Here is a 24,584-nt window from a genome sequence, read left to right on the forward strand (position 1 = left end):
GGCCAGATTGCGTTCGTTAATAGGCAACATAGATGCGCGAACACACGGAAGTTGACGGAACATTCTCGGCCACCGTACGTTCGTTACTAGGTAACCAACAACATCGCGCGAACACACGTGGAGAAGGTAAGTCGGAAGAAAGCTCGTCTAACATTTTTAGGCTAGAACATTTAATATATAGCCCATCGTATACATTATTATTGATGCAGTCAAAAACTCTACAACTATTTTGCAACCAGGCCAGAAGCTTTGGCTCAGTTTGGCTAGCTTACGTTATCTGAAACTAAGGGAAATGTTAGTGGGTATGGGAAGTAATGAAGATGTATTTCTTCATTTTATTTTAAATAAATTTAAATTTATTTATTTTATTTTATTTTAAATTATATATTATACTGTATTAATAGTATTTCTAGTTACATTAAGGCTACATATGTATTAAAGCAGAGTGCTCTGGGTAATATATATCCTGTCATAACCACTGATCTATATAGAATGATGTCATTATATAGATCAGGGGTCATAACATACATTAATCATTGCCATTGCATTTGTATTTTTCAAACACTTACAACACAAAACACATTTCATAACTCTTGTGTACACACACCCACCTTAATAATACTCTAATATGTCATTTGTTCACAATGTCCCACTACACAATAAATCATTATACCGTTTCGACTAGACACATTAAAAAATGCAAAAATATTTGTTTTTCCAAACTGTTTGGAGCAATTTATTATATTTTTGTAATTTTTGTAACTTATTTGTAATTTTGAAATATAAAATTAAAGAGTATATTTGATGTGATGAATTGCTCTGTCATTTATTAGATTTACCAATTGTTATAATTTCAATTTGTGCTGGTTAATTATGAACAATGGGTAAAATTGGGGGGCGGGGACAAGTGGGGGCGGGGCTCCATTAGGCTCCTCCCCCAACCACATGTGATCTCACTCCAAGCTTTTGATAAAACTTGAGAACCCTGATCATTCATTATTAAAGGGGCGGCATAATGCCCTTTTCACAAGATGTAAAATAAGTCTCTGTTGTCCCCAGAGTGTGTGTGTGAAGTTTTAGCTCAAATACCCCACAGATATGTTTATATAGCATGTTAAAATTGCCACTTTTTGAGGGTTGATCGAAAACGCACCGTTTTGTGTCTGTTCCTTTAAATGCAAATGAGCTACTGCTCCCGGCACAGGGGGCGGAGCTTCAACAGCTTACACACGCACATGCACTGAACATTTCAAAAACTTGAAATTTAAGTTTCAGACTGTGAAACTTAAGTTTCAATTTCAAACCGGAGTCAGACAAAGATGGAGAGACTCAAGAAGAAGTGCAACATGTAGACAACATTTCTGAATGGTTAGTTGGTGAATTTATGTATCTGATGTGTAGTTATCTTCTAGTCATTGATTAGCATATTCTGTCTTGATAATCTATAAATCGTGTTCAGGGGGCGGGGTTATGTAAATTTTAGGGTTGGTGATGTCACTAACCCGGGAGGAATGTGGTGTAGTCTCTACCAGCCGTTTGTTGTAGTCCTTAAAAAGCGATTTCTTTAAAAGCAAATATCTCCCTTTGCTCTGAACTTTGAGTGTTGTAACTTTGCAGATGTTGTTAATGCTCAAACAGCAACATTACACACTAACTAAAGTTAGAAAAGTGAAATCATAATCAAAATAATTAAATATTTTCCTCTCTTGTCTTGCACTGTCGCGCCGCTCCTCCTTTTCTTCCTCCAGATCTCCGTCTGTGAGACTCGAGCCGGTGCGGTGCGCAGGGGACGCTCATTAACAGTTGCACCGTTCCCACGGCACTCGGCCTCGCCCGGCGCCACATCCACCTTTGATAAACAAAAAAATAAAATTAACTATCAATCCCGATTTGCAGTCTGGACATCTCAGCACTAGTTGCTGAAAGTCAGAGTCAAGGTCCTTGCTTTTTTTCTCTCTTTTTAAGAAGAGAGAGGACAACAAAATCATCCAAGACTCCATTTTGTATTGTTTTACCAATTTTTTTTGCAACGGATTAATTAATACACATCAGACTCAGTGTGCAATGTTTCTGTGCGTGATTCATTTCTAGGATGACGAATACGAAAAAACGCATACGAACATTTCGGACTCAGTGTGAAAGTACCTCCAGTCTTCAGATTTTGGCCAGTCGAATCGTTAAGTGCATGATCGATATTTTACATTCAGACTATGATTCATTTCATACGGAGAAGATCAAACACGTTTGATGTTTTGAGCTGATTTTAGAACACATTGTTTTCATTTGTTATGCATCTCTATAAACGAGGTGTTTGTTTTTGTGTGAGTTTGATGAGTTCAGAATGATTTGACAGTCTGTTAGAATGTGATCCTCATTGTTTAGTGTCTGATGCCCAATCTGTCTCTGTAACCATTTACAGATTAGATGCTTTCACATAAGTATTTACAGTTTGCACAGTCCCTGAGCAGGTTTCTGTCACACAGATGAAGAACGCTCCTGGTGGACATTCTGAAGGAACTGACGGGGGAACCAATCTCAGGGACATCACCAGAAGGATCTCAGTAAAGTTGCTGGTCCCATTATGTGAAATGTCTCTGAACACATGAAGATTTGCTATGGTGACTTCCTGTTTAAGGCAGAGCTTGTTTACTTATAGAAAACAAGACAAACAAGTGTAACATTGTCTATTTAAAGCAGAGGTCTTCACTGTCCTGAAGAGTTTAGCAACAACCCTAATCAAACACACCTGAACCAGCTGATCAAGCTCTTCAGGACTGCTCGACAGTCACAGGTCTGTGTAGGAGCCGTGTGGAAGAGCTCTGATTTATAGTGCACATTTCCCACCCAGTGGTGACTCCTGCTAACTACAGCACAGCAAACATTACACAAATATCAACAAATGCTTGAAACTCCCCAATATAAGGCAAATATAATCAAGTATGGTAGGGGAGGTTAAATTAAATATATGAGCTTTACTTTTATGAAATTTTATATGTATATGTTTATATTATATAAGTTTTATTTGACATATATGTTCAGAATAACAGGTCGAGACCACTGGGGTGAGATAGGCCTTTTCACTTTTCATGCTGTGTTAATTTAATGTTCGGTAATAGTTCACCTAATAGTTCTGTTTCTAACAATGATCCACCAAATTGTACTTTGTTAATAGTGCCATGAATGTGAATTAAAATATCAACCTTTATCTTTTACACTTAGACTTGAGTGTGTGCATTTCCATTATCTGACTGTGTAAATTACAGTTATAATATCACAAAATCTTTTATAATATGCCATTTTTGTATGCAACACATAATAATCTTCACATGTTATATTTCACAAATCAAAAGGATAAAACAACTGATAAGCCAAAACTTTTTTTTTTTTTTTTGCAGACAGACTGAATATTGACACTTATAGGAATATACATATATCATATATTTCTGAGACACATTTGTATTAAAGAAGTTGGAAATTATATAAATTAATTAAGATAATTTAATTATAATTAAATTATGTTAATTCATATCGTTTTATATAATCAATTAATATAATTAAAATTCATTGGGTGTCCAATAATTTCCTATTTCTTATGAGAAATACATTTGTATTCCTCCAGGCGGCGCTTGATGGCTCAGAAAAACGATGTTTCTGTCTTGTTAGATAGATTGTACGCTAAAAAGTATAATATTTAAAAGAAATAAATATTTATTAAACCAAACTTCTTTGGTTTTCCTGTTACCCGCTAATGTTTCAATATATAGACAAGACTATAATTCTTATTTGAAGGGGGAAAACATAATCTTCTACTATTTACATTCCTGAAAGTAGCATTTACACAAAATAATAAATAATTTAAGAGCATAGCAAAAATCAACCGTTTATCCAGGAGCTGTCAGTTTATCTCGTTTCACTGCGCATGCGCGCGTCTTCAAACATGGCGGCCCCCTTTAAGCTGCAGTGTCTTGACGACTTTCCATCACATATTCATCCTCTACACGTGCTTATCAACAAATCACACTTCACCCAGAAGTTTCCAGACTACACTGAACCCACATGCGCGCTGTTATTTTCGCCGACGGACCAGCAGTCACCCTCTAATCGGGGCTTTTTGGTGTGCGCGCACATCACTCCAGAGGAGGAGACCGATGTAAACACTCACACGTGTCTCGCTGTGTACGCGAGCAGATCTTTCCTCAAACACTACGGGCTGAGGGAGCATTCGCTGGGAACGGTTCGTCCACAGTCCCTGCTGCCTTTAAAGAGGATTGTGCTCGGCGCTCGGACGAAGCAGAGCTTTAAATGGGCTTGTTCAGAGCAGTTCTGCAGCGGTTTGCTGGTCCTGCTGTCCTGTCCCGGGATGACTCTATTAGCGAGGCAGGGGGACTCGCTTCTGCTCCCCTTCCATCACTCACTGGGCGCTGCGCATGCGCAGATGTCAGACGTGCTGGTGCTCGAGTGCACACCTGTGAGCCAGGGCATGATCACAGTGGACACGAGTGTGCTGGTGTCGGACTGCAGAGATCTGGACCTGAGCAACACCTCCTCCATCATGATCAGCACCAGACTGGCACCGTCCTCTCTCTGCGTGTCTGATTTCGCCCAGTACGCCAACAGCTTGAGCTCTGCCAGCTCTCTGCTCAACAGCAAAGTCTTGGACTTCAGTGCTTTTTTGCAGGCTCTTGAATGCAGACTTGACATCCGGGTGGTTGATGTCCCAGATCTCCAGAAGCCTGGAGGAATCCTGTCCAGACTAGAGCCGGATGAAGGCTTGGACGTTGACAGCTGTGTATTTGTGAGCAAGAGCTTGTTGCTGAAGCTGGGTGTGTTTAACGGGGAGTGGGTCATTGTGTCTGTCCCAGCGGATAAGGCCAAGAAGACTCCTGTGTGTGCGAGTCCTGTCCCGGGACAGGCCGAGGGCGCCTGTAAGAGGCAGGGACGGGTCCATCTGGCCTCAGTCAGAGCCTTTGACGCGCCTCCACACCAGCACACGGATGGGAATGACAGTGTGGGCTTGATCTCAGCAGTTCAGTGGTTTAACCTGTCGGGGGGGATGGCAGTGCCTGTCGGGAATAAGGCCATCAAAATTAAGGTGAAGACGTCTGGAATAATTCTGACAGTGATGCTCAAGTAATTTGAGCTTTAAAATAATAAATTCACAGTTTAAAAAATGGAAATTAGAAGATTTTTTTTTTCACAATATTATTATTTAAGGAGTAGTTCACTTCAGAATTAAAATTTCCTGATAATTTACTCTCCCCCACGTCATCCAAGATGTTCATGTCCTTCTTTCGTCAGTCGGAAAGAAATGAAGGTTTTTGAGGAAAACACTCCAGGATGTTTCTCCATATAGTGTCTTCAATGGGGTCCAACGGGTCGAAGGTCCAAATGTGAGTTTCAGTGCAGCTTCAAAGTCTCGACACGATCCAGCCGAGGAATAAGAGTCTTATCTACACAAACCAGCGGACATTTTAGAACAATATAAACATTTATACACTTTTTAACCACAAATGCTGGTCTTGCACTAGCCGTGATGCGCCACACATTACACATTATGTAATCACCAGTGAGGTCAAGCGTGTTCCAGTTAAAAAATGTAGAGTAGAGCGATAAACTCTCATTTTCTCCTCCAACTTTAAAATTGTCCGACATATTTTTTTTATCTTTTATTTTTTATTTTATTTTTGTAAAGGGCGTTTGACTTAGTCTTTGCACGTTGGCTTTATAAACACTAGATCTGTTCTTCCGCCTACGTCACGCTTGACCTTTCAACCTGATTGCGTAATGTGTGGCGCATCACAGAGCTAGTGCAAGACCAGCATTTGTGGTTAAAAGTATATAAATGTTTATTTTGTTATAAAATGGCCGCTGGATAAGACTCTTATTCCTCGGCTGGATCGTGTCGAGACTTTGAAGCTGCACTGAAACTCACATCTGGACCTTCAACCCGTTGGACGCCATTGAAGACACTATATGGAGGAACATCCTGAAACGTTTTCCTCAAAAACCTTCATTTCTTTTCCAGTGAAGAAAGAAAGACATGAACCTCTTGGATGACGTGGGGGGGGGTCACTTTTAATTCTAAAGTGAACTTATCCTTTTCAAGTTAAAATTTAACGTTCAACTAAAACGTTTCAGAAAAAGACCACTCCATAAACTTTTTTTTATTTCGTTTAACTTTTTGTGCTAACATTTTGAGAACATTATTAAAGACCAGAAAACCGAATGAACTTCTAATAACGTTTGTTCGTAACCTTGAGAGAACCTTGACACAACGATAGCTAAACTCTTAAGTAAATTCATTGTTAGCTGTGATAGAGATGTTTCACAACACACATTGTTTCAAAGCAGCTTTACAGTAATTCATGATGTTGATGTATAATATTTTAATATCGTGCTTTAAAGTCGCATTTAGCAGATTAGAGCGATAATATAGTTCACATTTTGTGACAATATAAACAATCAAGCAGTTGAGATTTGCTATATATATATATATCACTTTATGTGAGTTTACTGTATGCAAATAAAGATGGACACATTTATATATATAACTTTATATGTAGAGCTGTATGATAAGTTAGTTTACATTTTGCGATGATATAAATAAATGTATTATATAGTATAAATCGCTTGACGTGAGTTTACTGTACTGAATGTCACATTTATGTAGAAAAAGTCTATATAAATACCGAATTAATTACCTAAATTACTCAAGCATATATATTTTTTAAATGCTACAGAGTTCAAAAGGAATGAATGACTGATACACTGTATTTATCTGATCATGTGACCGGATGTCTCTGTGTCTTGATCATGTGACCGGATGTCTCTGTGTCTTGATCATGTGACCGGATGTCTCTGTGTCTCGATCAAGCAGAGGTGGAACCAGGAGTCTCCGCACACGGGGTCTCAGACGTCTGCGAGCGCGTGTCGATCCGCGGCGCCGGCGTTTGCTCGAGAGCTGCGCATTGAAGCCGTCATATCTCCTGACTACGCCTCGCACGGGCCCTTCGACACACTCCTCCACACACACTTCAGCACACCCAGGTGCCCACTGAGCGCTTCACACACCCATCAGTCTCACTCTCTCTCTCTGTCTGTTTCCCTGAATGCTGTGTTTGTGTTCAGGCTTGTTCAGCAGGGGAATATCCTGGGAATCCCATCGGAAGGGCATCCTGATCTGATAGAGAACAGCTCTGAAGGAATCCTCAGCTGCAGGTTCATCTTCAGCAGATCCACTAATGTTTGCATGAGACTGAAGTTGCGCTGGTCTTTTCTTCTCTATTGTGTCGTATGTCTGAGTGAAACGCTTCAGGAACAAGAACAAATGTGGGCGGGGCTTGATTTTGTTTTGGATGGTTGTGGTTTGCTATTGGCTGATATCATGTGATTGACAGGTTATAGCCCCGCCCACATCACCAGAGAAGAGAAGAGATGCTGCGAGAGGAAGATATTCTGATTCGAGATTGAGGAAAATGAATTAAAAACAATAATGATGTGCACTGATAAATCATTTATAATAAACACTGCGATATTCCATAAAATTAAGAATTTTGGTTTCATGGTGACTTGAATGATCTTTGAAAGTCAGACTCTTGTCTGTTTTGTGATTGGCAGGTGGCCAGTGCTGTATTTCAGAGTAAAGCAGGTGTGTGGGTTTTCTGCTGAGGAAGACGAGGGTTCTTCATATCTGGCTGATTCCAGTCACACTTCACTGTACATGGTGAGGAATGAAGACAGTTGCATACATCAGTTGTCATATGCAGATTGCTGAAGCTCTGATTGGCTGTCACAGGGAGGCTCCGCCCACAGCCCGTGCCCCTGCTCTGTGCTGCCGAAGGGCTCGTCTCTCTGGAGGAGTCTCAGTCCCGCTGGCCTGTCCAGCGCTGTGGAGAAACTGCTCAGCATCATCCAGCCGCACCTCACCGAGAGGTACAGGCGCTCGTGTCCGCCCCCGTCTTACAGTCCTGACCTCTTTCTCAGTTCACATCTGACAACGTTCTGCAATTCTGCAATATAAACTCGCAATTCTGACTTTTCCCCCTTGCAATTGCACGTTTATTTAATTTAATTCTGACTTTATAACTCAAAATTGCAAGTTTATTTCATGTAATTCTGACTTTATAACTCAAAATTGCATGTTTATTTCACGTAATTCTGACCTTATAACTCAAAATTGCACGTTTATTTAATGTAATTCTGACTTTATAACTCAAAATTGCAAGTTTATTTCACGTAATTCTGACTTTATAACTCAAAATTGCGAGTTTTTTTAATGTAATTCTGAGTTTATAACTCAAAATTGCAAGTTTATTTCATGTAATTCTGACTTTATAACTCAAAATTGTAAGTTTATTTAATGTAATTCTGACTTTATAACTCAAAATTGCAAGTTTATTTCACGTAATTCTGACTTTATAACTCAAAATTGCACGTTTATTTCACGTAATTCTGACCTTATAACTCAAAATTGCAAGTTTATTTCACGTAATTCTGACTTTATAACTCAAAATTGCAAGTTTATTTCATGTAATTCTGACTTTATAACTCAAAATTGCGAGTTTTTTTTATGTAATTCTGACTTTATAACTCAAAATTGCAAGTTTATTTCACGTAATTCTGACTTTATAACTCAAAATTGCACGTTTATTTCACGTAATTCTGACCTTATAACTCAAAATTGCAAGTTTATTTCACGTAATTCTGACATTATAACTCAAAATTGCAAGTTTATTTCACGTAATTCTGACTTTATAACTGAAAATTGCACGTTTATTTCACGTAATTCTGACCTTATAACTCAAAGTTGCAAGTTCATTTCACGTAATTCTGACTTTATAACTCAAAATTGCAAGTTTATTTAATGTAATTCTGACTTTATAACTCAAAATTGCTAGTTTATTTCACGTAATTCTGACTTTATAACTCAAAATTGCAAGTTCATTTCACGTAATTCTGACTTTATAACTCAAAATTGCAAGTTTATTTCACGTAATTCTGACTTAACTCAAAATTGCAAGTTTATTTCATGTAATACTGACTATAACTCAAAATTGCACGTTTATTTAACGTAGTTCTGACTTTATAACTCAAAATTGCACGTTTATTTCATGTAATTCTGACTTTATAACTCAAAATTGCAAGTTTTTTTAATGTAATTCTGACTTTATAACTCAAAATTGCAAGTTTATTTCACGTAATTCTGACTTAACTCAAAATTGCAAGTTTATTTCATGTAATACTGACTTTAACTCAAAATTGCAAGTTTATTTCATGTAATTCTGACTTTATAACTCAACATTGCAAGTTTATTTCATGTAATTCTGACTTTATAACTCAAAATTGCAAGTTCATTTCACGTAATTCTGACTTTATAACTCAAAATTGCACGTTTATTTCACGTAATTCTGACTTAACTCAAAATTGCAAGTTTATTTCACGTAATTCTGACTTTATAACTCAAAATTGCAAGTTTATTTAATGTAATTCTGACTTTATAACTCAAAATTGCAAGTTTATTTCACGTAATTCTGACTTTATAACTCAAAATTGCAAGTTCATTTCACGTAATTCTGACTTTATAACTCAACATTGCAAGTTTATTTCATGTAATTCTGACTTTATAACTCAAAATTGCAAGTTTATTTCACGTAATTCTGACTTTATAACTCAACATTGCAAGTTTATTTCATGTAATTCTGACTTTATAACTCAAAATTGCAAGTTTATTTCACGTAATTCTGACTTTATAACTCAAAATTGCACGTTTATTTCACGTAATTCTGACCTTATAACTCAAAATTGCAAGTTTATTTCACGTAATTCTGACTTTATAAATCAAAATTGCAAGTTTATTTAATGTAATTCTGACTTTATAACTCAAAATTGCAAGTTTATTTCACGTAATTCTGACTTTATAACTCAAAATTGCAAGTTCATTTCACGTAATTCTGACTTTATAACTCAAAATTGCAAGTTTATTTCACGTAATTCTGACTTAACTCAAAATTGCAAGTTTATTTCATGTAATACTGACTATAACTCAAAATTGCACGTTTATTTAACGTAGTTCTGACTTTATAACTCAAAATTGCAAGTTTTTTTAATGTAATTCTGACTTAACTCAAAATTGCAAGTTTATTTCACGTAATTCTGACTTTATAACTCAACATTGCAAGTTTATTTCATGTAATTCTGACTTTATAACTCAAAATTGCAAGTTTATTTCACGTAATTCTGACTTTATAACTCAAAATTGCACGTTTATTTCACGTAATTCTGACCTTATAACTCAAAATTGCAAGTTCATTTCACGTAATTCTGACTTTATAAATCAAAATTGCAAGTTTATTTAATGTAATTCTGACTTTATAACTCAAAATTGCAAGTTTATTTCACGTAATTCTGACTTTATAACTCAAAATTGCAAGTTCATTTCACGTAATTCTGACTTTATAACTCAAAATTGCAAGTTTATTTCATGTAATACTGACTATAACTCAAAATTGCACGTTTATTTAACGTAGTTCTGACTTTAACTCAAAATTGCACGTTTATTTCATGTAATTCTGACTTTATAACTCAAAATTGCGAGTTTTTTTAATGTAATTCTGACTTTATAACTCAAAATTGCAAGTTTATTTCACGTAATTCTGACTTTATAACTCAAAATTGCAAGTTTATTTCACGTAATTCTGACTTTATAACTCAACATTGCAAGTTTATTTCATGTAATTCTGACTTTATAACTCAAAATTGCAAGTTCATTTCACGTAATTCTGACTTTATAACTCAACATTGCAAGTTTATTTCATGTAATTCTGACTTTATAACTCAACATTGCAATTTTACTTAACTTTATAACAGAATTGCACGTTTATTTCACATAATTCTGACTATAACTCAAAATTGCAAGTTTATTTTACGTTATTCTGACTTTATAACTCAAAATTGCAAGTTTTTTTAATGTAATTCTGACTTAACTCAAAATTGCAAGTTTATTTCATGTAATTCTGACTTTATAACTCAACATTGCAAGTTTATTTCATGTAATTCTGACTTTATAACTCAAAATTGCAAGTTTATTTCACGTAATTCTGACTTTATAACTCAACATTGCAAGTTTATTTCATGTAATTCTGACTTTATAACTCAAAATTGCAAGTTTATTTCACGTAATTCTGACTTTATAACTCAACATTGCAAGTTTATTTCATGTAATTCTGACTTTATAACTCAACATTGCAATTTTACTTAACTTTATAACAGAATTGCACGTTTATTTCATGTAATACTGACTATAACTCAAAATTGCACGTTTATTTAACGTAGTTCTGACTTTATAACTCAAAATTGCAAGTTTTTTTAATGTAATTCTGACTTTATAACTCAACATTGCAATTTTACTTAACTTTATAACAGAATTGCACGTTTATTTCACATAATTCTGACTATAACTCAAAATTGCAAGTTTATTTTACGTTATTCTGACTTTATAACTCAAAATTGCAAGTTTTTTTAATGTAATTCTGACTTAACTCAAAATTGCAAGTTTATTTCATGTAATTCTGACTTTATAACTCAACATTGCAAGTTTATTTCATGTAATTCTGACTTTATAACTCAAAATTGCAAGTTTATTTCACGTAATTCTGACTTTATAACTCAACATTGCAAGTTTATTTCATGTAATTCTGACTTTATAACTCAAAATTGCAAGTTTATTTCATGTAATTCTGACTTTATAACTCAACATTGCAAGTTTATTTCATGTAATTCTGACTTTATAACTCAACATTGCAATTTTACTTAACTTTATAACAGAATTGCACGTTTATTTCATGTAATACTGACTATAACTCAAAATTGCACGTTTATTTAACGTAGTTCTGACTTTATAACTCAAAATTGCAAGTTTTTTTAATGTAATTCTGACTTAACTCAAAATTGCAAGTTTATTTCATGTAATTCTGACTTTATAACTCAAAATTGCAAGTTTATTTCACGTAATTCTGACTTTATAACTCAAAATTGCACGTTTATTTCACGTAATTCTGACCTTATAACTCAAAATTGCAAGTTCATTTCACGTAATTCTGACTTTATAAATCAAAATTGCAAGTTTATTTAATGTAATTCTGACTTTATAACTCAAAATTGCAAGTTTATTTCACGTAATTCTGACTTTATAACTCAAAATTGCAAGTTCATTTCACGTAATTCTGACTTTATAACTCAAAATTGCAAGTTTATTTCATGTAATACTGACTATAACTCAAAATTGCACGTTTATTTAACGTAGTTCTGACTTTAACTCAAAATTGCACGTTTATTTCATGTAATTCTGACTTTATAACTCAAAATTGCGAGTTTTTTTAATGTAATTCTGACTTTATAACTCAAAATTGCAAGTTTATTTCACGTAATTCTGACTTTATAACTCAAAATTGCAAGTTTATTTCACGTAATTCTGACTTTATAACTCAACATTGCAAGTTTATTTCATGTAATTCTGACTTTATAACTCAAAATTGCAAGTTCATTTCACGTAATTCTGACTTTATAACTCAACATTGCAAGTTTATTTCATGTAATTCTGACTTTATAACTCAACATTGCAATTTTACTTAACTTTATAACAGAATTGCACGTTTATTTCACATAATTCTGACTATAACTCAAAATTGCAAGTTTATTTTACGTTATTCTGACTTTATAACTCAAAATTGCTATTTTTTTCATGTAATTCTGACTTTATAACTCAAAATTGCTCGTTTATTTCACGTAATTCCGACTTTATAACTCAAAATTGCAAAATTCCACATTCTGTTCTGTATATTCTTCAATGGAAACAATAAGGAAAAAAAAGAAAAACAGAAACATGATTTCAGTTTACATCTCGATTGTATGTGTTTTTTAAGCTGGATTTAAATGCATTTATTCATGCTAATTTATTAATTGAAACACGTTTAAGTCATCCTGAGCCCTCTGGTGGAGAAGTACTGTATTAGAAGATAATTTAACTATTAGCTGTTACTGTATATATTGCAGGAATGCTGAAGTGACAAGATGTTAATTTACACATATATTTTTAAACATTATTATATGGCAGCTCTCTTGCATTGAGTCGAGGCTGTTCAGTTCTCCTGATGGGTCCGAGCGGCAGTGGTAAGGTGACCGTGGTGAAAGCAGCTAGCAGGAGGCTACATCTGCATCTCATTAAGGTGATTCAGGATTATTCTTCATTATTTCTCTCGAGTCTTGAGTTTTTCTGCAGTTATGAGCATCAAAATCTTCATGAGTTCAGTCTCTCGTGAAGCGCACAGGAAACACAATTGATTCAGGTGGAGTTTGATGTTAGCATGTTCCCGCTCAGGTGGACTGCGTGACTCTCTGCGCCGACACTGCAGCCGCGTGCGAGGCCAAGATGAAGTCAGTCTTCGAGAGAGCCGAGCTCCATCACCCATGTGTTCTGCTGATGAGAAACCTGCATCTGCTCGGCCAGCGGGACGGCCCCGAGACGGACTCCAGGGTCGCGGCCTCGCTCTGCCGGCTCGTGGCAGAGGCTCATGCCAGGTGAGGCTCAGACACAACAACACCTGCAGCGTAAAGAGAAGTTCTGCTGGTGGGTTTGAAAGTAACTTTTTCACTCACCAGCCAATTTGGTTACAAAATAACGTTACCCGCCATTCAGAGCCTCTACTAGCCGAAGAAGAAGAAGAACCAGATTAACTACGCCACAGCTTATATATAATATAATTTGGATTTCATACATTCATTTCTTATTCAAACAAAATCCTGTCATCCAGCATCTCCTCCCTTCCTCTTTCATCCTCATCCTTTTCAGCAAAAATGTGTTTTAGGTGGACAGATCAATACAGCACAAAGAACATCAAAAAATGTAGGATGTTGGAAAATACAGTCTTTTCTGTTAACCAAATGCTTTTTAATCTTCGCTATTGCTTCAATGCAAATGAACAAGCGTGCCGTTATTTGTTGCGTAGAGACGTTTGTTCAAGTAAGCCAGATTCAATATATCATGATGACTCAGATTTGGCTTACAAGAACTTCCCCAGCAAAGTGAGTAAACATAATAACACGCCAGACTGGCTCGTGATTTGACAGTGTTACCCGCCACAGTTGAGTTTTACCCGTGTTAGGCGGGTGTTCATTTCAAAGCCTGCTCATCACCACCCTTAGCGTCTCCTCTTCTCCTGCAGTGTGGTTGTGGTGGGGTCTGTGAGCGGACAGAGAGAGTTGTCCTCAGATGTGATGGCAGCGTTTGTGCACCAGGTGGCGATAGAGAGCCTGTGCGAAGAGCAGCGCAGGGCGATGCTGGCCAGCCTCAGTGACGACCTGCTGCTGGGAAAAGACGTCAATCTGGGCAAGATAGCCAAACACACAGCTGTGAGACATCTGACCGATCATCCATCTCTGCTTTCAGTGGAAATTGCTGCACTAAGGGAGTAGTTCACTTCAGAATTACAATTTCCTGATAATTTACTCATCCCCACGTCATCCATGATGTTCATGTCTTTCTTTCTTCAGTGGAAAAGAAATGAAGTTTTTGAGGAAAACGTTCCAGGATTTTCTCCACGGGTTGAAGGTCCAGATGTGAGTTTCAGTGCAGCTTCAAAGTCTCTACACGATCCCAGAGTCTTATCTAGACAAACCATCCGCCATTTTATAACAGAAATAAACATTTATATACTTTTAACCACAGCGTGGTTTGTCTAGATAAGACTCTTATTCCTCGGCTGGATTGTGTCGAGACTTTGAAGCTGCACTGAAACTCACATCTGGACCTTCAACCCGTTGGACCCCATTGAAGACACTATATGGAGAAACATCCTGGAACGTTTTCCTCAAAAACTTCATTTCTTTTTCGAATGAAGAAAGAAAGACATGAACATCTTGGATGACGTGGGGGGGAGTAAATGATCAGGAAATATTAATTCTGAAGTGAACTACATTACCGAACTAAAATGGATTCTCAGAACCGTTTCACGATGACTGTGTTTCTGTGTTGTTTCCGTAGGGTTTCGTTTTAGGAGATCTTTGCGCACTTCTTACCAACGCTGGGAAAGCCGCTCACAGGAGACTTCTGAAGACGTAGTAAGTGTTCACCCGACTCCGCTCATTCACTCCATTCATGGATTTAGTTCCTGAAACTGTCGAGGTGTTTCTGCTGTGTAGTTTTCCAGAAGCGGCGAGTGAGCAGGACGAGGAGGATCTGTGTGTCTCTGGCGTGAGCGTCTCGTCTGAGGACTTCAGCTCGGCGCTGGACGTCCTGCAGGAGGCGCACTCACACGCCATTGGAGCGCCTAAAGTACAGTTGCATGGTTTTTGGAGTTTTTTAGGCCTTTGCGGGAACAGAAGTACTCTTTAGCATACTGTAAAAAACAGTTCTTATTACAAAAATAATATACTTTTGAAAAGAATATATACGGTTACACTTTATTCTTTGTTACAGTGTAGTACATTTAAGTACTGAGTAATAATAATTAACTACATGTACTGGTATAGGGTTGGGGTTAGGGTTTGGTTTATGATTAGTTGCATGTAATTATGCATAATTTTCTGTTATTACTTACTATAATAACTACATGTAACATGTATAACAAGGCCACTGCAAAATAAAGTGTTACCGAATATACTCAAGTGCAAACTGAATGTAATGTTTTTGCACACTTAATTACATTTTCATTTCAATTAAATTCATTCAAATTTAAATGCAATTAGCTGAACTTAAGAGTGTTCAAAACCCACTTAAGTAGGACTTTCAGGATTTCATATTTACTTCTGTTGTCTTTGAAATATGGTTCTGACAAACATTTATGATAAACTCACATATGCTTTAATGTAATTTCTATTGAAACTTGTATGTCATATGTATTAACACATATCTGTAATTACACATTTGTAATTTAATACATTTAAAATTGACTTTAAATTTAATATCAAAAACTCAATACAGTTCAAATTATAATCAAGTACTTAACTGTGCTTGTTACTCTGCACCCATTAAAATAAGTGCAGTTCTTTAAAGCACAACAAAAAATGATTAAAACATAAACATTTAAAATGTACCTAAAAAATTCAAGTTTTCTTTTGACAGTGCACATTTAAAAGTGCACTTAAGTGTGTTAAGAAACATAGTCATGAAAAAGACTTTCTTTAGGTGTAAAATTTTGTCTAATTAATATTACTTTATATGCCAGTAAAGTAATTGAAAAACACACTTTAGATTTTAAACTACAAGTGCACATTCAATACAATTAAAAGCACTTTTGTTTAAATGTGTTTTTAAAAAATTCTGTCATAATTTACGATTTACTTAAAGGGATACTTCGCCGATTAGGATTAAGCTTTGTATCAGTAGAAACGAGTGACCGTGCTTCCCTCCCTCACGTCCCCCTGAGACGAGAGATTTCTGTCTTGTGTGTCTGGAAATAAACCTCTGATGACGCAAAAATCGTCATTTATCGTCATCAGAGGCTCTTGTGTCCAGAGGCGAGAGACTCCAGCCAGTAGGAGGAGCTCGTTCCGCATGTCCTCAACCCGCCCATAGGGGGAGCTCACCATAAAACGCCGTCTTTTCAGTTTCGAATCGACTAGTAGCCTAGCTGTATCATTTCTCCCGATACTGCCTTCTGTAACCGGTAGGCGTGGCTTGGGAGTGTCCTCGTAGGGCAGCGAAGCAAGTGCATTCTGGGAGTTGTTGTCTTTCATCCACATGAGCCAAAAATACATTTTCTGGCTTTTCTCAGTCTAGAAGGCACCAACTTCTAAAATAATTTCACATTTCTACTACATACATGACCCAATTTAAATACACATTGACCTTTCCAGTGGTGAAGTATCCCTTTAAGTGGCAGTCCGATCTGAAGCGTTGGAGCTGTGGTTGCGGCTCAAGGCCCAGAGTTAGTCTTCTGTTGTGTGTGCCAGATCCCGTGGGTGAGATGGCAGGACGTCGGTGGACTCCAGCAGGTGAAGAAGGAGATTCTGGACACGATTCAGCTTCCCTTGGATCACCCGGAGCTGCTCTCGCTGGGCCTGCGGCGCTCCGGCCTGCTGCTGTACGGGCCGCCCGGCACGGGGAAGACCCTGCTGGCTAAAGCCGTGGCCACCGAGTGCACCATGACCTTCCTCAGGTGAGCACGTGACAAGTGTTGAGTGCAGTGAGAGAGAGCAGAGACAACCCTCTACAATCACTCGCATATGCGAGTAAATTTCACTCTTGGCGACTAAATAATGTGTATTTGATGTCCGTAAACTCTAGTGTGAAGGCGCACCCTCGCGTTTCTCTCACACACGCAAAGAGAGAGAGAGCGAGAGTCTTGCATACCACGCAAATCGACGCGCTACATGTGAACAATATTCTTGTTTGCATTTTCCTGTCCAAAATAACGGAGTTCATCTGGAATTATTCAGGTTTTAAGAACAAGCGGAAGACGTGCAGGTTCCTCCGGGAGTGGGCGGAGCTAATGCGCAAACAGCAATCTCATTGGCTGGCGCTCATCCCTGTTTTAATTTCAGCAAATCAGTTCGAGTGAACGCTGACAACGTGATTAACATTCATGAACCCAGCAGCTCATGTGTTGTATATTGTCATTATTAGTAGTAGGATTATTATCTTTTAATAATAATTACTATTATCAATTACTATTATCCAAAAATTTTATTTAATTTTTTACAGAAACACTGAATCATACCTGTCAACACTCCCGATTTCCCCGGGAGTCTCCCGTATTTCACACCCATCTCCCGCCCCCCTCCTGTTTTGTTATATCTCTCGTGAAACTCCCGTTATTTGTATGGCCCAAACGTCGTTATATGAATAATCACATCAATATTATTCCAAGGTTGTCCAGTTGCCAGATCTTGTATGAAACCCATCCTACTCGCGCAATCAACACATCATACAAATTTCAACCCATTTGTGAGCTCAACCTTGTAACCTACAAGTTGTAAGCCGTCGATCTCTGCGCAGGAAGTAGACGCGGGAAGTTGAATAAGTGTTACTGGTAGAAATGGGAAAAGACTCCGTGGTAAGTAGGCTAAACATTTAACGCAATTAACGCAGCATCCGGTTTTTTCTGTCATCCTTTGGCTGCATGGCGTTACATTATATGATGCGCTTTTATTCTTGCTAATGCTTTTAAATCATTCAAGCCATATCTTAGGCTACTTATTTTATAAAACTTTAAAAGCGGAAAGCGCATCACTCACTCCTGGGAATACATTTGACATCTGAGCCTGACCTTGACGGAAGTTAATATCCTACACCAAACTACGTACAACGGTAACAGTGAACAAATTCATTATCGCAATCGTTGTTTGTAATATTCAGTTCCTGTGAAAAATTGTGAAATACTGTTCCAATAGGTGAAGTTACACAGCAATATGCTGATTACATAACAATATTTGGATGTAATACTCAGTTCCAGTGAAAATCTGTTCCAGTTAATGGAGTAGGCTCATATTCAGATGTGTAATATTCAGTAGCCTACCAGTAAACTCCATCAGTTTCTTACAGTAACTTAATATTACACAACATCACCTGTTCAGTCTTGAAAACTGTAGCCTACTCACAGATTTGTGGCCTATCCCTTATTTTAGAAATCTGTTTTTCTGTATATTGATTTGATGTGTATTGTTAAGATGAATACAACTGTCTTAACTGAATTTTTCTATGATTTGGCGATGGGGTGTGTAATGCATAGATGACATGACACCGCATGTGGTTGAACTGAAACCCCCCCAGGCCTCCCATATTTTGGTACCCAAATGTTGACAGGTATGCACTGAATGACCAACAATATCTTAAGCACCACCACCAGTCCTTGTTCAGTTAAAATTATATATATATATATATATATATATATATATATATATATATATATATATATATATATATATATAAAAAATAGTATATCAGTTTGGCGAGTAACCAAAAAAATGTACCAGCCAATGGCGATTCTATTGCGTGTGCATAGAGGGTTGAGTGAAACAAACTGAATGAACATGCTTTCTTATAATGAATGTGTCTGGTGTTTGTTTTCAGTGTGAAGGGTCCTGAGCTCATCAACATGTACGTCGGTCAGAGTGAAGAGAACATTCGAGAGGGTAATCAACTACTCATCTCAATCTAGTGATGCATATGAGCTGATTTCCCCTATAGTTATGGGATTGATCTGGTTTCTGTTTCCCTCTCTGTCTCCGTCAGTGTTCAGTAAGGCCAGAACGGCTGCTCCCTGTATTATCTTCTTCGATGAGCTGGACTCTTTGGCTCCTAATAGAGGACACAGTGGAGACTCAGGAGGGGTGATGGACAGGTCAGCGTCACAACATCTTAACGCTACACCACATGTGCAGAAAAAATAACAACTCTAGTTATTCTGTGTTAGTAGTACTTTGGTATGAGAATGCTGTCTGATTAATAAGGCCCCAAAATATACTTTGAGTGAAATTGAAGAGCGAACTAGTGTGATGTCATTTCATTTTTTATTAATATAGATACTTTTAAATAAGGAGTGTGTTCAATAGCATGTTAGTTTTTGCTTTTGTGTCGTGAATCAAGAAATTTATTAATTGTATTGGTTAAAGGATTGTTTCAATGGCAGACACTTTTAACCAAAGGGACTTGCATTGCATTCTTGGTACTCATTCTATCAGCTATTGATTTCCCTGGGAATCGAACCCATGATCTTGGCGTTGCTAGTGCCACGATCTACTGTTTGAGCTACAGGACGGCTTGTTGCTTCATGATAAGCCAAGTTTTGTCACTTGTATCACTAGGGTTGTGTCGCAGCTTTTAGCGGAGCTTGATGGTCTTCATTCGTCTGGAGACGTCTTTGTGATCGGAGCAACTAATCGTCCTGATCTGCTGGACCAATCATTGCTCAGGCCTGGCAGGTAAACAGATTCAGATAATAGCTCTTCAAATGTTGTTTTGAATGAAATGCATGAATTTTAGCAATTTGCCCTTTTTCAGATTTGATAAGTTGGTGTATGTTGGCGTGAATGAAGACAGAGAGTCGCAGCTGCAGGTTTTGAAGGCAATCTTACGCAAGTGAGTGTCTATCATGACGTCCCTCTCTCTCAGTGTGTTAGTGTGTTATGTGATGTGACTCTCTGCTTTCTGCTTGTAGGTTTAAAGTGGATCCCAGCGTGTGTCTGTCGGAGGTCGTGGAGTCCTGCCCTCCTCAGCTGACCGGAGCCGATCTCTACGCGCTCTGCTCGGATGCCATGATGTGCGCTATCAAGAGGAAGATTTCACTCATCACTGAAGGTATGTGACAAGCAAATATGCAGTGCAGACTCAGAGCAACAAATGTGGAAAAATTAACAAATGAAGGATGAAGTGACTAACCATGTCAAACTAAATGGCAAATGTTTGATGAAAATGCCAAAAATTAGGAGCGTTCGGTTGTCAGTCATTATATGCAGTGTTTTCATGCATTTCTGATTATTATCAATGTTGAAAACAGTTGTGCTGTTCCATATTTTTGTGGAAACCGTGACACACTACCATTCAATAGTTTGGTGTAAGATTTATTAAAAAAAAGAAAGAAATTAATACTTTTATTCAGCAAGGATGCATTAAATTGATCAAAAGTGACAGACATTTATAATGTTAAATATATCAAATACGTGCTTTTGAACTTTCTATTCATCCAAAAATCCTGGAACAAATCACAGTTTCCACAAAAATGTTGAGCATTTGGATTTTCAACATCGACAATTATAAGAACCATTATTAATAATTGAGCAACGGTAATAGTCTAGCAGCAAATCAGCATATTAGAATGATTTCTATCATTCAAGGATCATGTGACACTGAAGACTGAAAATTCTTCTTTGATCACGGGAATAAATTGCATTTGACTATTATCACGTTTTGCCTTAGTTTCAGTTTCTGTTCCTTTGTTCTCCTTATCCTGCCACTAATCAGTTGTCATGGACACTAATTTACGATCACACCTGTTATTCTTTGAGTAAATCATCATTGCGTATTTAAGTTCCTCATTTCTTTCATTCATTGTTGAGTATTGTTTGTGCAATATACACTGTTCGTTTGTGTTTCTTAACTTGTATTGTTACACTACATTTATATTGGAATTCCTGCGTCTACCTTCTCCTCTTGGACTAAGTGGGACAACTATTTATTCACATAAAACAGTTAATTTAAATTGTAATAATATTTCACAATATTATAATTGTTACTGTATTTTCGGAGAAATGCAGTTTTGGTGAGCAGAAGAGACTTCTTCCAAAAAAAAAAAAAAAAATATTCCAAACGTAACATACAAAATGATTATATATGATATAAATTGTTTAATTATATATATATATATACAATTAAATATAAATATATTATTAGGATTATTATAAATATATTTATAAAATATAATAATATTGTCTAATTAAAAAAATATTAATCAGTAACAAGTGAATAAGTTAATTTCTTTTGTGTAGTAAACCTGAGAACACTCTAGAGACTTCAGAATATTGTTGCTATTCTATTGAAACGTATCCTCCATTTTTGTCATGAAACAGGAGGTGGGACACGGAGATGAACTGAACAGGTTTTTATTCATTGATAGGTTTCGATCTTTTGGTTTGTCAAGTAGGTAAGTAAAGGGCATAAGCAGTTCAAAGGACAGTCACACTTAACCGACAAGTCTCTATCTCTGCAGGATTGAAGCGCACACAGATGAGATACAGTCTGATATATCGGTAGCTTGAGGAGGACGAAGAAGGTAGGCAAACTAGTGTTGCACGGTGTACCGATACCTGAAAAGTATCGCGATACTCGGAAATTAAAAACGTCACGATACCTAAATTTATCAGTATCGATACTTAAAAAAAAAAAAAAAAAAAAAAAAAAACGCCTCCCTATGGACGTCTGTGTTTTTTTCCTGATGCACGCAGCAAAGAACCTGCCGCTGTCAGTGTCATGTGACAAAACACTACAGCGAGATGGCTGCATGTGCGAGCACAAGTGGTCCACGTCTCCACGACTCGTTGAAAAAGATGATGCGAGGAGTGACATACGGAAGTACGTTGCCTAACTTGCTCTGTTGCACGGTGCACCGATACTTCAAAAGTAAATCGGAAATTAAAAACGTCACGATTCCTTAATTTATTAGTATCGATACTTCTAAGAATGACCACGTTCCAGATTTGTAAGGCCGGTGACACACTGGCTGCGTGTCGTGTCCGTTTTTATTTCGGCTCCCATGTAAACTGCCTGCGTGACACACGCGCCTGGGCGCAGCTCGAGAGCGCGGAAAACGCGTGCATGTTAAAAATAGAACCGACGCCTATTTTTCACGACACGCAAGTGTGTTGGAAGTTTCCAGGCAAAATAGAATAGGAAAAGATGTTTCTATGTCATTTTGACACGAATACATATTAATAAATGACATTTTGATGTTTGGTTCAAACAAGAACGAATTGATAGCCTATTTTACCGTGAACACTGCCGACGTTGTCTTTGCTGCTATATGTTTAACATGAAGTATAGGCCTTCCACAACTCTCTCCCCACATGTCAAATATATCACCAATGAGGCTTATCATATGTTACCAATATTAAACATTGTTTAATATAATCGCTGTTCATATTTTTATTCAAAGTTCAGAATCAAGATAAAGCTCTTATGTTTCTTATGATAAATGAGATAATGCTGCTAAATTTATAAAAAAAAATTACCTTGAATGGCATTGCTCTAATTTATTTTTTATATTTTGATATTTCATATTTTGTTCAAATGTTTAATATATCTGCTGTTCATATGTTCATTTATTAGTGTGTTATAGGATTAGAATGTTGTCCCGGATTTAAAATAAAGCACAGCAATGATATTTGAGAGTGTTTCTCCCTTTTCAGGAAAAGTATCGAAAAAGTATCGAAATCGCAATACTTGACTTGGTATCGGTATCGAAACAATAATTTTGGTATCGTGACAACACTAAGGCAAACACAGGTGAGCTGTGTGCTTATTAATGGTGTTTGATGAGGAAGCGACAGGTGTGGCAGGTTAGTATTCCAGTGATTGTGAACGAGAAGGTGGAGCTGATGGACCTGGTGCTGATGGCATGCTGGCTGAATCCATGACAGTGAGTAAAGTGAGATCTAGAATGTCATTACGTGGAACCCATGTCCTTTCCTCAGGCTCGTATCCTTCCCAGTCCATGAGGAATTCTAGCTGGTTGCCTCATTCCCAGTCCAGGAAGGAATGAATGGTGTATACCTGTTTATCTTAAGCTGAGGTAAGTTGAGCCAGTAAGTCACATAATTAATTTTGTGTTAGATGCAGAATGAGCCAATGAACCAGAGACCCAGCTTCGGGTTGGCCTTTGGTTTGGGGGTGATAGCCGGAAGCTTACTGATACTGAAAAAGAAAGCTTTCCACACATGAGAGGTGAATTTTGAGCCTCTATCCGACACGATGCCTTCAGGTAACCCGAAGTTACGAAAGACATGATGAAACAGTTTCTAGTTTCTGAAACGGTTTCCATGGCAGCAAGGAAGCCTTTGAATGGTAGGAGTTTACAAGCTTTGGAGAAGCAGTCAACAGCCCCTAGGATTAGGGTTGGGTATTGGTTGGGTTTTATCCGATACCAGTACCTACTCGGTATTTTTCAAACGGTTCCGGTGCTTAAACGGTTCTTGAAACGGTACTTACAGTTTTTTTACAATCACTTTGCTACTATTTTCAGAACCTTGATGTCATTTTTCAAAACTCTAGACACAAAACTCAAAACGGTTATCACTTGTAACACAGGCTGTCTAATGTTCAAAACACTGCATTGTGCATTCACATCTTTAAAGAAATCTTGCACTTGCACAATCATTGGTTCAAAAAACAAATTTACTGTGAAATACCATTGAAACATAACTATAGATCACCCACACACAAGCAACCGATAGTTTCACTGTGTCATTGTTCGTACAATCATTAAATATTGTAGAACAAAATAGGTGAGATACAGGTTTCATTATGGTACTACATGTACAGTAAATACATCTCTGTAAAAGTACTGCAGTAGTAGAGAGAATACTACAGACACAGTGGAATCATTGAACAAAGTTTGTCATATATTGATGCAAAACACTACAGTACAATCACAACATAGGTTTATTTGAATCAAAGCAAAAATAATTAGCTATGAAATAGAAAAGAAAAGACAGCACTAAAACATCAAATGCAGTGTTCCTCAACTTGCTTTCTTGTACTGTAAGAAACAAAACAGGAGTGATTACCTATACAGTGCAGTGCTGTCAATACTGTAAATAGTCTGAAAAGGTGGTACAGTATTTGGGACCATACACTGTCAGAAATAGGGGTACAGTAGGAGTCAATTCTGTTCTAATTGGTTCATGCTCCACGCTAATTGGTGACAATGAATCTCGTTATCTTGAAACTTTCATGATTTACAGTAAACATGGAAGATTGTTTGTTTGTTTCCATACAGCTATGCATTAAGAGTAATGCAACAGTTACTTATCATTTTGAGCAGTTGTATTAATTGATAGTTAGATCATTGTAAGGAAATGAATAGACACTCATTTGA

The 24,584-nt window shown here is 37.1% G+C and overlaps 1 protein-coding gene across 2 annotated transcripts in view; it reads left to right on the forward strand.

Moving 5' to 3' along the window:
* Positions 1 to 3,918: 3,918 nt before the first annotated feature.
* pex6 (peroxisomal biogenesis factor 6) overlaps positions 3,919 to 24,584 on the forward strand; it is a 32,396-nt gene continuing 11,730 nt past the window's right edge. Inside the window, exons 1-17 of one of the 2 annotated variants that reach the window (XM_081385325.1) lie at positions 3,919 to 5,092; positions 6,878 to 7,047; positions 7,129 to 7,218; positions 7,618 to 7,723; positions 7,796 to 7,932; positions 13,112 to 13,223; positions 13,376 to 13,575; positions 14,220 to 14,406; positions 15,038 to 15,114; positions 15,196 to 15,328; positions 16,948 to 17,153; positions 19,067 to 19,128; positions 19,229 to 19,337; positions 19,801 to 19,917; positions 19,997 to 20,074; positions 20,154 to 20,293; positions 21,562 to 21,866. In XM_081385325.1, coding sequence (XP_081241451.1) covers positions 3,920 to 5,092; positions 6,878 to 7,047; positions 7,129 to 7,218; positions 7,618 to 7,723; positions 7,796 to 7,932; positions 13,112 to 13,223; positions 13,376 to 13,575; positions 14,220 to 14,406; positions 15,038 to 15,114; positions 15,196 to 15,328; positions 16,948 to 17,153; positions 19,067 to 19,128; positions 19,229 to 19,337; positions 19,801 to 19,917; positions 19,997 to 20,074; positions 20,154 to 20,293; positions 21,562 to 21,581 — 3,117 coding nt within the window. In that variant the 5' untranslated portion in view covers position 3,919 and the 3' untranslated portion in view covers positions 21,582 to 21,866. Of the gene's footprint in view, positions 5,093 to 6,877; positions 7,048 to 7,128; positions 7,219 to 7,617; positions 7,724 to 7,795; positions 7,933 to 13,111; positions 13,224 to 13,375; positions 13,576 to 14,219; positions 14,407 to 15,037; positions 15,115 to 15,195; positions 15,329 to 16,947; positions 17,154 to 19,066; positions 19,129 to 19,228; positions 19,338 to 19,800; positions 19,918 to 19,996; positions 20,075 to 20,153; positions 20,294 to 21,561; positions 21,867 to 24,584 lie in introns of those variants that run through there. The other variant, XM_081385324.1, reaches the window with a different exon arrangement.

Source organism: Scardinius erythrophthalmus (genome assembly GCF_964197995.2).
Source record: "Scardinius erythrophthalmus genome assembly, chromosome: 14".
Lineage (NCBI taxonomy): Eukaryota > Metazoa > Chordata > Actinopteri > Cypriniformes > Leuciscidae > Scardinius > Scardinius erythrophthalmus.